Raw genomic sequence first — 15,336 nt, 5'->3', positions numbered from 1 at the left:
TGCAGCGGGCAGATACCTAGTGCATTTGTGCTTCTTGAGCACTCTAACGGAATTAGAGGTTGCCCTTTTTAATGTCCCCTTGAACTTATTAAAATTATTTTTCATGCCCAATTCCTCAATGGGGAATGACAATGTATGACTTTTAAAATGAACTCTGCTAGGGTTTCAGCTTTTCTAGTTTCCCTTAAATTCTATTTGGAGTCATTGCTCATCATAGAATAGCAGAGTTGAAAGGGACCTACAAGGCCATCGAGTCCAACCCCCTGCTCAATGCAGGAATCCACCCTAAAGCATCCCTGACAGGTTCCATTCTACCTGCGGAGATGAAGTTTAGGGAACTGACATGTTTCCTCCGAATGGATGGAAACATCAAATTGCTTCTCTGATTTGCAAGCGTCATTCTTTGCACTTATATTCTGTTTCTCTCTTCTTTTCAGCCAAGGATGTGTGGAAGCAAACAAATGAAAGAGCACCTTTGCTCATAAATCAATCCTGGATGACCATTGTAAAACCTAAACAATAGAAAAATTATTTAAATGCCTTGAGTGGGAGTTTCATGTAGAATACAATACTTTCCTCCTATCAAAGAACGCACACAGTCAAGGAACCATTTAACTGATTGGAGTGCGAGAAAGCATTTAGTGAGAAGGAGGGCAATTACTTGTCATCAAAGAATACACTCAGTTGAAACCATTTGACTGCTTGGAGTATGGCAAGAGCTTCAGCCTCAAGCATGATTTTGTGAGTCATCGAAGCATTCACACCAGAGAGAAACCATTTGAATGTTTGCAGTGTGAAAAGCGTTTCAGGCTGAAAGGTGGCTTTAGAGCACATAACATGATTCACATTAGGGAAAAAACATATAAATGCCTGAAGTGTGGGAAGAGCTTCAATTGCCAGTCTGCTCTTAATCGCCATCAAAGAACTCACACAGGGGAAAAACCATTTAAATGCTTGGTGTGTGGGAAGTGCTTCAGTCGGAAGGAACATGTTTCGTCACATCAAGCCACGCACTCAGGAGAAAAACCATTTAAATGCTTGGAGTGTGGAAAGAGTTTCAGTGGGAAGGCATACCTTTCTTTCCATCAAAGAACTCACACAGGGCAGGAACCATTTAAATGCTTGGAGTGTGGAAAAGGGTTCAGTCAGAGAAGTGCCCTTAATTGCCATCAAAGAACCCACACAGGAGAAAAAACATTTACATGTTCGGAGTGTGGAAAGTGCTTCAGTCAAAGAGCACATGTTTTGTCCCATCAAAGAACTCACACAGGGGAGAAACCATTTAAATGCTTGGAGTGTGGAAAGGATTTCAGTGGGAAAGCATACCTTGCTTTACATCAGAGAATCCACATAGGGGAGAAACCGTTTAAATGCTTGGAGTGTGGAAAAAATTTCAGTGGGAAGGCATACCTTGCTTTACATCAAAGAATTCACAAAAGGCAGACACCATTTAAATGCTTGGAGTGTGGAAAGAATTTCAATTGGAAGTCAAACCTTTCTTCTCATCAAAGAACCCACACAGGTGAAAAACCATTTAAATGCTTGGAGTGTGGGAAGTGCTTCCGTTTCAGGGCGCACGTTTTGTCCCATCAAAAAACTCACACAGGGGAGAAACCGTTTCAATGCTTGGAGTGTGGAAAGAATTTCACTCGGAAGTCATACCTTTCTTTACATCAAAGAATTCACACAGGGGAGAAACCATTTAAATGCTCGGAGTGTGGAAAGCAGTTCTCCCAGAGAAGTGCTCTTACTTGCCATCAAAGAACTCACACTGGGGAAAAACCATTTAAATGTGTTGTGTGTGGAAAATGCTTCAGTCAAAGATCATCGTTTATTTCACATCTAAGAAGACCTCACACAGAAACCTCTTTGGAGGAGGAGGACTCTGATACCTCAGAAGAGTCCTCTCCTGCTGCTGATCTTGAGCAAGATGAGGCATCCTGTGACAGTGATGCCTCTTCTGAGGATGCCAGCAAACCATTCAACCCTGTTGTGAGCCCAGCCATGATTCCAGATTCCCCTAACACCACCCATGACTCACCAGAGCACAGTTCACAGTGTATCCGGTGGGATACTCAGAGCCACGATGGCAGTGCTCACCTGATTCCCAGAACACCCTTTTGCCCAGGAAATACACTTGAGTAAAGGCCTGCTCAGGAACACTGGTCTAATGAGGCAGACTCAGATGCAGCTGCCAATCCAGGGTCATCCAGAATATACGTTCTCAGTGTTTCCCAGACTTTTCCTTCATTAATAGCTCCCCTAGAACTATTTATATCGTTCTGGAGCTGCAGTAGAAACTATTTCAGTCTCTGGAGTATAAAAGGAGCAATAAAAGGCAGAGTGCATGACTTACTTTCTGTCAAAGAAGCCTCACAGCTTAAATGATTTAAATACACATGGGTATTTAACAATTGACAATTACTGTTCCTTTAAGAGACATAATTTTGTCAACCGATACATAAAAACATATTTTCTCCGACTGTGTTTGTTGACAGTTTGATACTTTAGTGGGGTATGTGTGATTTTGACCGATTAAGCCTTCTATTTACAGACCCCCTAGACACTCCCCCTAAATGTTCTCTAGAGTGCTGGGTGATCCTCCAAGCCCAGCATGGGAGGGTCTAGAATACAGAAGAAATTTGAAAATACAAATAAATCACACCCACCCACCCTGCTTTCCAGTTACAGAAACCTCTAATGTATTCATGGGGGGCCCTGGAGAATGTGTGGATGTATGGGGGTACATCTTGCCAAAGACATTTTTCTAGCCAAGACGAAGGACAAAGAAGTGTTCCCTTCTTTCCCATGGACTGAGATCAACCGAACTGGAAGTTGAATCATGATTTAACATTGACACTCAGTGCTCTGTTTTGAAAATTCGGGCGCGTGCGTGTGTTGAATAGAAATACTTGCAATTTTCACAATTGTTAAATCTAGGTTTGGACTTGCTGCTTTTACAGCTTGGAAGCACTTATTGAAGCTGTTCAGTCTTATGAACGAACGATCCATGTTTAGAAATATAAGGAGATAGAGCTGTGATGACCCACAGATCTATTTCCTTGTGACATCTGAATCAGGTGATGCTGTGCAAGTCCTGGATTAGGGCCCATAAACTGAAGCTGAATCCCGGCAAGACCTATGGGCGACCTATGAACCCTGTTGGTGAGTGGTTCCCACGTCTGGGAGACAGGCTCAACGGCTTGATCCTTTTGAAAAATCAAGTTCACAGCCTGTCGGAACTCCTCGGTCCATCACTGTCGCTGGAGACCCCGTTGGCCGTGGCGGTTTTGTATTGCCTTTTTACTTGTTTCAGCAGGTTTGTCAGGTGCAGCCCCTCCTACACAGGGATGGTTTGGCTACAGTGCTACTGGTGCTAGTAACCTCCAAGGTTTGATTACTGCAGTGCGCTCTATGGCCATGGCTAGACCATGCCTATATCCCAAATGACACACAGGACACGGAATAATGGGCTCAAGTTAAAGGAAGCCAAATTCCAGCTGGACATCAGGAAAAACTTCCTGACTGTTAGAGCAGTGCGACAATGGAATCAGTTACCTAGGGAGGTTGTGGGCTCTCCCACACTAGAGGCCTTCAAGAGGCAGCTGGACAACCATCTGTCAGGGATGCTTTAGGGTGGATTCCTGCATTGAGCAGGGGGTTGGACTCGATGGCCTTGTAGGCCCCTTCCAACTCTGCTATTCTGTGGTTCTATGATCCCAGGAGTAGGCAGGGATGACCCCTCCATTTGCCTGGGATAATCCTTAGGTCTCGCTAAGGCCTATATTGGGCTACTGTGGAAGCTGGAGCTAGTGCAGAACTCAGCAGCTCCTCTGTGGTCAAGAGCTGCCCCTTTTCAACATGCAAGTCTGGTCATTCTGATGAATGAAAGGACTGTGTTCAGCCACAATTGAGAAATGGCATGAGGTCCCCTCATGAATGCCTCGTCCTGTTTTATGGTGGACTTTGTGAACTGCCCAGACAGCTTCGCTTATTGGGCAGTATAGAAATTAAATAAATAAATATCCCAGGCTCACATTGCATTGTTTAATTTACGTAGACCTACAATCTAGGCCTTTCATATATTTCTATTTATATGTTTTAATTGTATATGTTTCAGTTTTGTAAAGCTGCCTTGAGGCCCAGTATTGGGGAAAAGGCAGGAAATAATAATAATAATAATGCCACAATTATTCAGTCAATCACATAAGTTATAGGCAACACATCAAAAAACTATACAGGAAACCATCAGAAACTGGGCCTTCCAAGACATTGTCACCTGCATGGTAGTAAACAATGTCCCCAAATTTCAGCCACCTGCCTTTTACTGTTCTTTTCTGGAAACCAAAATATGGTCAGAATATCCCACAGAGTCTATGGCTTTTTGCTATTAGTTAGGGTGACCATATGAAAAGGAGGACAGGGCTCCTGCATCTTTAACAGTTGTATTGAAAAGGGGAATTTTGGCAAGTGTCATTTGTATATATGGGGAACCTGGTGAAATTTTCTCTTCATCACAATCGTTAAGGCACAGGTGCTCTGCCCTCTTTTAAATCTGGTCACAGTATAGCTGCAGTATAGCTCCTGCAACTTTAACTATTTATTTATTGCATTTCTATACCGCCCAATAGCTGAAGCTCTCTGGGCAGTTTACAAAATTAAGACAATTCAAAACAAACAGCAGTATATATTTATATATATATGGGGAACCTGGTGAAATTTCCTCTTCATCACAAGAGTTAAAGCTGCAGGTGCCCTGCCCTCTTTTAAATCTGGTCACTAGTATAGTTCCTGCAGCTTTAACTGTAGCGATGAAGAGGAAATTTCACCAGGTTCTCAATATATACAAATGACACCTGCTGAAAGTTCCTTTTCAATACAACTGTTAAAGATACAGGAGCCCTGCCCTCCTTTTCATATGGTCACCCTAGAAATACAATAGTAGTAGTAGTAGTAGTAGTAATAATAATAATAATAATACCGAATGACAAAAATGTTGTTGAAAAGAAAGAGGAAAAGAGAGAGAAATATACACCACTGGCTATGGAAATCAAAGGACTATGGCAACAGGAAAAGGTCACAATTATTCCATTAATCACATCAGTCACCAGCATCACATCCAAAAACTATACAGAACCACCATCCAGAAAGCAGTCAGACTTAAAACAGTCTCAAGTGTCAGGAAATGGTTTTAATTTTTGTTATGGTTTTAATTTTTGTGAACCGTCCAGAGAGCTTCGGCTGTTGGGCGGTATAAAAATGTAATAAATAAATAAATAAATTCCTGAATCTGTAAAAGACAGCATGTCTTGACAATGACCATCATGTCTGTCTAGAAAAACCGCCATGAGCAAGAAAGATGATGATGATGATAATAATTCGCTATTTCTTCGATTCTAAGACGCACTTTTCCCCCCATATAAACATCTCTAAAAATGGGGTGCATCTTAGAATCGCGGGTGTGTCTTAGGTGTGTTTTTTTCTGTTGGTGATACTGAAATTAGTGTGCGTCTTACAATCGATAGCGCCTTACAATAGAAGAAATACGGTAACGGAGGCAGTTCGGCTCTTGCACCTCAGTCCTCCCAAGGGTGAAACGAACTGCCCTTTCCTTTGGTTCCTAGAGAGGCAGGAAGTTACACAAGTGGGAAGGGGGAGACACTCGGAAATGCCTCCACCCGCCTCGCTGTTCCTGGAAGGGAAATCATCCATCCGGTGAGGTTTCCATACGAGAAGGGGGAGGCTGGTCCGTAAGGGGGCTGAGCAAAGAGGTAAGGGGGCTGAGTTGCGGGTGGTGGTGGTGGAGGGACCAATGTTTTCCTATGGGGAGGGAGAAGGTCAGACACCACGGCGAGGGGATGATGGGAGTCAGTTATGCGGAGTAGGCGACTTTGGGCCAGAGAAAATAGGCTTGTATTGTTGGGGTCTGCGGGGGAGAAAGAATGTCCTGGGTGGGGGGTAGGGAAAGGAAGGGGCGCTTTGGAACCGGAGCTCTGCGTAGTGCTATACGCCGTGCAAAGTGCTTGACCCTATACCTCCCACCTGGCCAATATTCACAACATAAGAAGCGCCCTGATGCTGGATCAGACCAAGGGTCCATCTAGTCCAGCACTGTGTTTACACAGGGGCCAATCAGCCATCTGCCAGGGATGAACAAGCAGGACATGGTGCAACAGCACCCTCCCACCCATGTTCCCCAGCAACTGGTGCACACAGGCTTAGTGCCTCTGATACTGGAGATAGTACACAACTATCAGGGCTAGTAGCCATGGATAGCCTTTGCCTCCAGGAATTTATCTAGGGTGACCCTATGAAAAGGAGGACCGGGCTCCTGTATCTTTAACAGTTGTATAGAAATGGGAATTTCAGCAGGTGTCATTTGTATATATGGGGAACCTGGTGAAATTTCCTCTTCATCACACCAGTTAAAGCTGCAGGTGCCCTGCCCTCTTTTAAATCTGGTCACAGTATAGCTGCAGTATAGCTCCTGAAGCTTTAACTGTTCGTTTTTTTATTGCGTTTCTATACCGCCCAATAGCCGAAGCTCTCTGGGCAGTTTACAAAATTAAGACAATTCAAAACAAACAACAGTATAAAACCATAATATAAAATACAGTATAAAAGCACAACCAAGATTAAAAACAGCAGCAATGCAAAAGTACAAATTTAAAATACAAATTTGAAACAGCAAAGTTAAAATTAATTTATAGACTGTTAAAATACTGGGAGAATAAGGGTGATCCTATGAAAAGGAGGACAGGGCTCCTGTTAAAATACTGGGAGAATAAAAAGGTCTTCACCTGTTGTGATGAAGAGGAAATTTCATCAGGTGCGATAAGCATACAAATGACACCTGCTGAAATTCCCTTTTCTATGCAGCTGTTAAAGATACAGGAGTCCTGTCCTCCTTTTCATAGGGTCGCCCTAATTTAGCCAACCCCCTTTTAAAGCCATCCAGATTGGTGGCCATCACTACAACAACCCTGCGAGGCTCAAATCTCCCCCTCGGCCACAGCGCTCAGTCAATGGCCTTAGAGACCCTAGGTCATTGGTTCCATTGTCGTACTGCTCTAACAGCCAGGAAGTTTTTCTTCATGTCCAGCTGGAATCTGGTCTCCTGTAAATTGAGCCCATTATTCACCAGGGAGTGTTATAGGAAACCCTATTGCCCTGAGGAATCAAAATTTGCTCAGGGTTAATATCAAATGCTGACAACCTCAGGTTAAATTTGCAACTACGACTCCAAAAAGGTGAGATATAACTGACTGAGCCAACAGTGTGATGTGGCTGCAACAAAAAGCAAATGCTATTTTGGGCTGCATTAATAGAAGGATAGCTTCCAAATCACATGAGGTACTGGTTCCTCTCTAGTCAGCCCTGGTTAGGCCTCATTTAGAGTATTGCGTCCAGTTCTGGGCTGAACATAAACAGTGTCCCAAACCCATCATGTTAAGTGACCCATCGCAATTTACCTCATGGCAGGAGACAGTTCATGTCTCTGTTTCTTGGTCATTCTAGCATTTTTACTATTCCGCTCTCCAGATTCTGGCAAAAGTCGTTCTAGCCTTTTTTGCTAATGGTCTGGTATGTTTTGAGCATGTTTTTGCCTGTGCCAAATCCAAAAGGAAAATGTTCCACCTGCTCCCTGTCCCATCTGATCACTACCTGTAAAGAGTTTTTTGAGCAATAGGTAAATAATTCGGAAGTTTGGGTGTTGTGAAGATTTGCACTGCAATTCAAACTGAGCATACGTGTGGCTTGCTTTGCTGGGGAGAGAAGCCTCCATCCACCCAGTTATGGAGAGATTACAAAGTCTGATCCATTCTGTATTTTATCCTTCTTATTGTTTATCAGTGGTGTAGTGGAAATTTAATGGTGTGACAACAAATCCGGCCTGCCAGACCTCCTTGGTTCAAAGGCCTCTCCTAACCCTTTAGTTTAACCTTTGTAAACATCCCAGAGAGCTTCGGCTATGGGGCGGTATATAAACGTAATAAACAAATACTGGTGCAGAGATTGCAGCTAAAATATACTGGTAGTTTTGGCCAACTCCTTTCGCCCTGCCCACTGCTGGGATGCGCCTTCTGAGGCTCAGCAATACTACAAACGAGAAGGATCTTGGAATTGTTGTAGGTCACAAGCTGACAGTGCGATGTGGCTGCAAGAAAGGCAAATGCTATTTTGGGCTGCATTAATAGAAGTATAGCTTCCAAATCACGTGAGGTACTGGTTCCTCTCTATTCGGCCCTAGTCAGGCCTCATCTTGAGTACTGCGTCCAGTTCTGGGCTCCACAATTCAAGAAGGACGCAGACAAGCTGGAGCGTGTTCAGAGGAGGGCAACCAGGATGATCAGGGGTCTGGAAACAAAGTCCTATGAGGAGAGACTGAAAGAACTGGGCATGTTTAGCCTGGAGAAGAGAAGATTGAGGGGAGACATGATAGCACTCTTCAAATACTTGAAAGGTTGTCACACAGAAGAGGGCCAGGATCTCTTCTCGATCCTCCCAGAGTGCAGGACACAGAATAATGGGCTCAAGTTACAGGAAGCCAGATTCCAGCTGGACATCAGGAAAAACCTCCTTACTATTAAAGCAGTACGATAATGGAACCAGTTCCCTACGGAGATGGTGGGCTCTCCCACACTAGATGCCTTCAAGAGGCAGCTGGACAGCCATCTGTCAGGGATGCTTTAAGGTAGATTCCTGCAATGAGCAGGGGGTTGGACTCAATGGCCTTGTAGGCCCCTTCCAACTCCACCATTTTATGATTCTATGACTTGTCAGTGTTTACGGTGGTATTTCTGCATTTTTAGATAGTCCCAAAATGGGTTTGGGATTCACCCCATTTGTACCTGTGGTGGCAGAGAAACGCTTGGTTCTTTGCTTTCCAAAATACTTCCAAATACCTCTGAAAAAGACTGTATTGCTGGGAAACACGATGAGTATATTAACTCACATCAATACAGTATGTTTCTTAAAGCCTTGGTTGTGTAGACAGGTAGTATTTAAGAGGGTGTAACCAGCCCCATCATGCCCTTCCAGAAACCAGCACTATCGCTTGCGTTCGGGCTTGCCCCGGGAAGCCCTATAACATGGCTGTGTGTGGACCCAGGCCGGCAGGGCAGGCCACACACATTGCCACTATTGGATATTACCCTGTGTTTGTAATTCATCTAATGATAGCACTGGTGGCACAAATGGGGGTTGGACTCAATGGCCTTAGAGGCCCCTTCCAACTCTACTATTCTATGATTCCCTTCCCTGGGCTGAGGTAGGGATATGGAGGAAACAGCACTGATGTTTCGTCCCCTACACCATCTGGGTAGCCAGCAGCCAGCTAATGGATGATTCCAGATGCATCCTGACTTTTCTCCCCTGAATACACTGGGAGGAAGCTGGGAGGAAACCCTCTGGTTGCATGGGAACTGGAAAGGCTGGCCTGTCTTTTATTCTTTCTCCTGAACAAAAGCCTCTGCTGAAATGAATGGAAAATATTTGCATAGTCTGCAAGAAAAATCTTTTGTTCACTTCAGCTTTCTAGGACCCAGTGCCCTCTAGATGTGTTAGACAGTAAGTCCCATCATGCCCAGCCATAAGTTTTAATAGTTTTAATTGACCGTGATGACTGGGAGTGGTAGGAATTGCAGTCCAACGTAGCCAAAGGTCAGGGATGGATGAGTTTTTCCTTCACAGCTTACTTCACTGGAAACTCTCGAGTGTTTGAGGTTCAGTGAAAGGAGGCAGCCCAGCTCCTGCCTCTCAGTCCCACTCCCAAGGGTTAAACGAATCAAACTCTGATTTTCCCTTCCTTGTGACAGGCAGAAAGATTTGCTTCTGTTTTTTATGTTACCTGCCAGAAAGGATGTGGCCAGAAAAGAAGTGTGACCCTGGAATATCTGCCTGAACAATTCTGGCTAAACCTAGCTTTCTTGTACTATTTTTAATTTATTTTTTAGCCTGGAAGGATTTATTTATTTATTTATTTATTTATTACATTTTTATACCGCCCAATAGCCGAAGCTTTCTGGGCGGTTCACGATTCAGGGGTTGTTGGTTTTTTCAGCGAGGGGAACTCCTAACTTTGGTATGAGTCACATGATCTTCTCTCTGGCCTTCCTTCTTCTCACATCAGTCCGTTGGTTTCTGTTCACCACTCTGCCGCAAAGATCATCTTCTTGGCTCGCCGCTCTGACCATGTTACTCTGCTTCTGAAATCTCTTCATTGGCTTCCAATTCACTTCAGAATCCAATATAAACTTCTCCTGTTAACCTTCAAAGCTTTTCACGGTCTAGCTCCTTCCTATCTCTCCTCTCTCATCTCACACTATTGCCCCGCTCGTGCTCTTCGCTCCTCTGATGCCATGTTTCTCGCCTGCCCAAGGGCCTCTACTTCCTTTGCTCGGCTCCGTCCATTTTCTTCCGCTGCCCCTTACGCCTGGAACGCTCTTCCAGAACATTTGAGAACTACAAGTTCAACCGCAGCTTTTAAAGCTCAACTAAAAACTTTTCTTTTTCCTAAAGCTTTTAAAACTTGATGTTGTGCAGACTTTATACTGTTAGTTTTACCCTACCCTGTGCCTGTTTGCATTCTCTTCCCCTCCTTATTATTTTACTATGATTTTATTAGATTGTAAGCCTATGCGGCAGAGTCTTGCTAGTTACTGTTTTACTCTGTACAGCACCATGTACATTGATGGTGCTATATAAATAATAATAATAATAATAACTGGTGGGATGGTCTCCAAAGGGAATGTCATTTGCCATTTTTGAACATTTTTTTCACTCCCAAGTGCCATAAATAGCCATTATGTCTAGATAACCACCACATTCCTCACGGCAACACCCCATAGTTCTTTGACACTGTTCTGCATGACATGGCCTTTTCTGCTCTGGCACCCCAGCTGTGGAATGAGCTTCCTAAGGAGGTTCACCTAGCACCTACACTATACTCTTTTAGACGCCAGGTGAAGTCCTTTTTATTCTCTTGGCATTTTAACAGTCTATAAACTTAATTTTAACTTTGTGGTTTTAACTTTGTGGTTTTAAATTTGTATGTCTGCAGTGCTGCTGATTTTATCCTGGTTGTATTTTTATATTGTATTATACTTTGAACGGTTTAAACTTTTGTGAACCGCCCAGAGAGCTTCTGTTATTGGGTGGTATAAAAATGCAATAAATAAATGAAATAAATAAATGTTCTCTTCTAGTGGATGGGAGCATCAAATTCTCTGATTTGCATGTTGCATGACACACTAAAGCCATAATGCTTAGCTCAAAATGCTTAATCACTGTGGTTTAGTGTGTTGTCTGAACAGGGTTTTAGAGGTCCAGCTGGTTTTGACTATATCCCTATTTGCCACCAGCCTCCGCTGGTAATAGCTTAACTCAGCCTTCCCCCAACCTGGTGCCCTCCGAACATGGACTGCAATTCCCATCATCCCCAGGCATCCAGTTAAAATATTAAAACCTACGGCCAGTGGATTGCGAATGATGGGAATTGCAGTCCAACTACTTCCCTTCACTGCTTCTGTTTAGAAGGAGGAGGAAAAAAACACAGTCAACCTTCACGCCTCCCTTGCAGGCAAGTAGGAGGCAGCCCAGCTTCTGCGTCTCAGCTGTCGAAGGGTTAAATGAACCGAGCGCTGTTTCCTAGAGAGGCAGGAAGTTCCACAATTAGGGAGGGAGAGGCACTGGGAACTCCTACCCACCCCCGCCTTTGTCTTCCAGGAAGGGACAATCCGCCCAGCGAGGAGAGGAGGGGCTATTCCGGGGGAGGGGAGGAGGAGGGCAAAGAGGTAAGGGGGCTGCAGAGAATCATTGCGGTGGGGGGGGGAGGAGAAGGAGGGGGGAACTAGTATTGTGCTTTTTGGAGGGAGGAGGGGGTTGAGCCATGCAGTCCAGTCGCCCAGTGTGGGGGGAGGGCAAAGATTTGCATGGTTGCTGCTGCAGGATCCGCTCAGAGATCCACCCAGGCCCTGTTGGGGCAGGATTATGGATCGGGGAGGGGGCTGGCTTGGTGGCTGTGCAGGGAGCAGAAAGAGAAGGGAAGGGGGCGCTTTGAGGGAGGAGGCCCATGCAGGGCAGCCTTCCAGGCTCTGCCTGTGCCCACCTCCTCCTCTTCCACCCGCAACACAGCCCCACCCCCGCCTTAACTAAGGTGATCATATGAAAAGGAGGACAGGGCTCCTGTATCTTTAACAGTTGTATTGAAAAGGGAATTTCAGTAAGTGTCATTTGTATATATGGGGAACCTGGTGAAATTTCCTCTTCATCACCACAGTTAAAACTGCAGGAGCCCTGCCCTCTTTTAAATCTGGTCACTCTAGTATTTTTATTTAAGGATTTTATTTAAGGATTTTTATGCTGCCATTCAGCCAAAAAAGGCTCTCATGGCGGCTTACAAAAGTATTTCTTGACAGTCCCTGCCCACAGGCTTACAATCTAAAAGACATGACACAAAAGGAAAGGGGATTGGGAGGGAGGAGGAGGAGGGGGAAAAGGAAAGCAAATTCAGGCACTACAATCTTAGTTGGAAAGTTCAGCAGTTACAGGTGACAGCAGGAGGGAGGGGTGCTCTCAGCTGGAGCTGGACCCAGGCATGGTGGAGAGGTGCCTGGCTGCTGCTTCCTCCCTCACTGGTGGCCTCTGCAGAGACAGTTGGTAGCAGGAGGGAGGGGGCTCTGAGCGGGAGCTGGACCCAGGCACAGTGGAGAGGCGCCTGGCTGCTCCTTCCTCCCTCACTGGTGGCCTCTGCAGAGACAGTTATAGTATATTATAGTATAGCTCCTGCACCTTGAACTGTTGTGATGAAGTGGGAATTTCAATAGGATCTCCATATATACAAATGACACCTGCTGAAATTCCCTTTTCTATGCAACTGTTAAAGATACAGGAGCCCTGTCCTCCTTTTCATATGGTCACCCTACCTTAACTCTATGGATTTTTCTTTAATGAGGACTAACGAGGATGTTGTTTTATCAGCATTTTTTTTTATCGCTCTTGGCTTTGTCTAAGCGGTGGGTCTCGTTTTCTGCCTGGTTCAGACAACACGCTAAACCATGCTGCTTAACCACAAAATGGTTAAGGGAATGCATGCATTCCCTTAACCATTTTGTGGTTAAGCAGCATGGTTTAGCGTGTTGTCTGAACCGGGCCACTGAGTCAGACCATGGGTCCATCAAAGCCTAGTATTGTCGACACTGATTGGCAGCGGCGGCTCTCCAGGATTTCAGGAAGGGTTTTTTCCAGCCCTACCTGGAGACGCCGGGAATCGAACCTGGGGCCACCTGCATGCAACACTGCTGTTCTGCCAGTGAAGGGTGACCTACTGAAAGCACGGTGTCACATTATCTGCCTCTGGCACACGCTCCCCTGTTGACATGAGGGAGGCATGTTCTGTCTTGGTCTTTAGATGTCTGTTCTAGAGCCACCTCTTCAATCAGAATTCCTTTGAAGGGTGTCTCAGCCAGAATGGTGATGGCTGATTAGTGATTCATTTACTGTGTCTTTACTGTTACATTTTAATTTTCTTATTATTCTTTCTGGAAGCTGCTATAAATCTCATTGTTGTTATAATAATAATAATAACAACAACAACATGACTACCTGTTTTGTGTGTGTGATATCTCTTCACTGGCTGCCAATTAGTTTCCGAGCAAAGTAAACTGTTGGTTATTACCTTTAAAGCCCTACATGGTTTGGGTCCAAGCTACCTGCGGGATCGCCTTCTCCCGTACAATCCGCCCCGCACACTCAGGTCCTCTGGGAAGAATCTACTTCAATCAGCAAAGACTAGGCTGACAACTGTTACCCAGAGGACCTTCTCTTCTGCTGCTCCCAGACTGTGGAATAGCCTGCCGGAGGAGACTTGCCGGCTTGACAGTCTTTTAGCATTCAAGAAAGCTATCAAGACTGATCTCTTCTGGCAGGCCTATCCAGTAGAATTTTAGGATGCTTTAGGATGTTTTTAACAGTGTATGCTATGTTTTTAATCAGTATTTTATATATTTTATGATTGCTGTTGTTCCCTGCCTTGATCCAATCGGAGAGGCGGGTAAGAAATATGTTGTTGTTGAGAAGCGGGTAAGAAATACGTTGTTGTTGTTGTTATTATTTCTTCCTTTCTCCTTTCAGCTCCCTGTGTACTTTGAGGAGGAGACTGTACGTTTCTCCAAGGAGGAGTGGGCTCTGCTACTTCCAGGGCAGAGGACTCTCTCTACAAGGTAGACATGATGGAGAATTAGAAGCACGTGGCCTCTTTTGGTGAGGATCCCTTTTTCCTTCCTTTTGAGAGGCTGAAAAGGTTGCACCTGTTCTTCCAATTACTTGTCAGAAAGGATGTAGGCAGAAAGGAAGGATGTGGGTAGTAGGTTTGCCTCTCAGTGTCCCCCCCCCCCCAGGGTTAAATGAACTGAACTCTGGTTGGAAGTTCCACAAATGGGGGGGAGATGCCCAAAAATGCTCCCAAGTTTGTCTTCCAGGAAAGGAAATCAGCCTGATGAGAGTGGGAGGAAAGATGATGGAGCTCAGGATTTCATGGTCTCCATGACAACCATGGGACTGTCCCAGCATGCCACTGGCCTAACGCATGTAGCGGGGCATACTCCAGGCCTTTTTTTTTGGAGCTGGACATGGAGATGGTGATATAAAAGGAGCAGGTTCATAGCTTGGGGGTTCTCCTAGAACCATCTCTGTCACTTGAGGCCAAGGTGGCACGGAGTGCCTTTAACCAGTTTTGGTTGGTGACCCAGCTACGCCCCTATCTGGACAGGGATAACCTGGCTTCAGTTGTCTACGCTCTGGTAACCACCAAATTAGATTACTGCAATGCACTCTTCATGGGGCTGCCTTTGAAGACGGTTCAGAAGCTGTAGCTTGTGCAAAATGCAGCGGCCAGATTGGTAACCGGGGCCAGAAGGTTTGAGCATATAAGACCCACTCTGGCCCGCCTGCATTGGCTGCCTGTATATTTCCGAGCCCAATTCAAGGTGCTAGTTTTAACCTATAAAGCCCTACACGGCTTGGGACCACAATACCTGATGGAACGCGTTTCTCGACATGAACCTACCCAAACACTACGTTCAACATCTAAGGTCCTCCTCCGGGTGCCTACTCTGAGTGGAGCTCGGAGGGGGGGGGTGGCAACCAGAGAGAGGGCCTTCTCTGCGGTGGCCCCCCAACTGAAACAATCTCCCTGTCGAGGCTCGCCTGGTGCTGACATTGTCATCTTTTCAGCGCCAGGTCAACACTTTTCTGTTCTCCCAGGCATTTAACAATATGTAGAATCATAGAATAGTACAGTTGGAAGGGGTCCATATGGCCATCAAGTCCAACCCC

General features: G+C 45.2%; 2 protein-coding genes across 2 annotated transcripts in view; both read left to right on the top strand.

Annotated features, from left to right (window-relative positions):
- Positions 1 to 15,336, top strand: part of LOC134396485 (zinc finger protein 665-like) — a 38,242-nt gene that overhangs the window by 17,190 nt on the left and 5,716 nt on the right. Inside the window, exon 3 of the mRNA XM_063123008.1 lies at positions 927 to 3,080. Within this exon, the coding sequence (XP_062979078.1) occupies positions 927 to 2,145 (1,219 nt within the window). The 3' untranslated portion in view covers positions 2,146 to 3,080. The remainder of the gene's footprint in view (positions 1 to 926; positions 3,081 to 15,336) is intronic.
- LOC134396384 (zinc finger protein OZF-like) overlaps positions 5,684 to 15,336 on the top strand; it is a 253,426-nt gene continuing 243,773 nt past the window's right edge. The window contains exons 1-2 of the mRNA XM_063122865.1: positions 5,684 to 5,771; positions 14,134 to 14,262. The gene's annotated coding sequence lies outside the window, so the exon portion shown is untranslated. The remainder of the gene's footprint in view (positions 5,772 to 14,133; positions 14,263 to 15,336) is intronic.

Source organism: Elgaria multicarinata, chromosome 3 (genome assembly GCF_023053635.1).
Source record: "Elgaria multicarinata webbii isolate HBS135686 ecotype San Diego chromosome 3, rElgMul1.1.pri, whole genome shotgun sequence".
Classification (NCBI taxonomy): Eukaryota; Metazoa; Chordata; class Lepidosauria; order Squamata; family Anguidae; genus Elgaria; species Elgaria multicarinata.
Note: the sequence above shows the minus strand (reverse complement) of the source record. Positions and strands in the feature narration are given on the sequence as shown.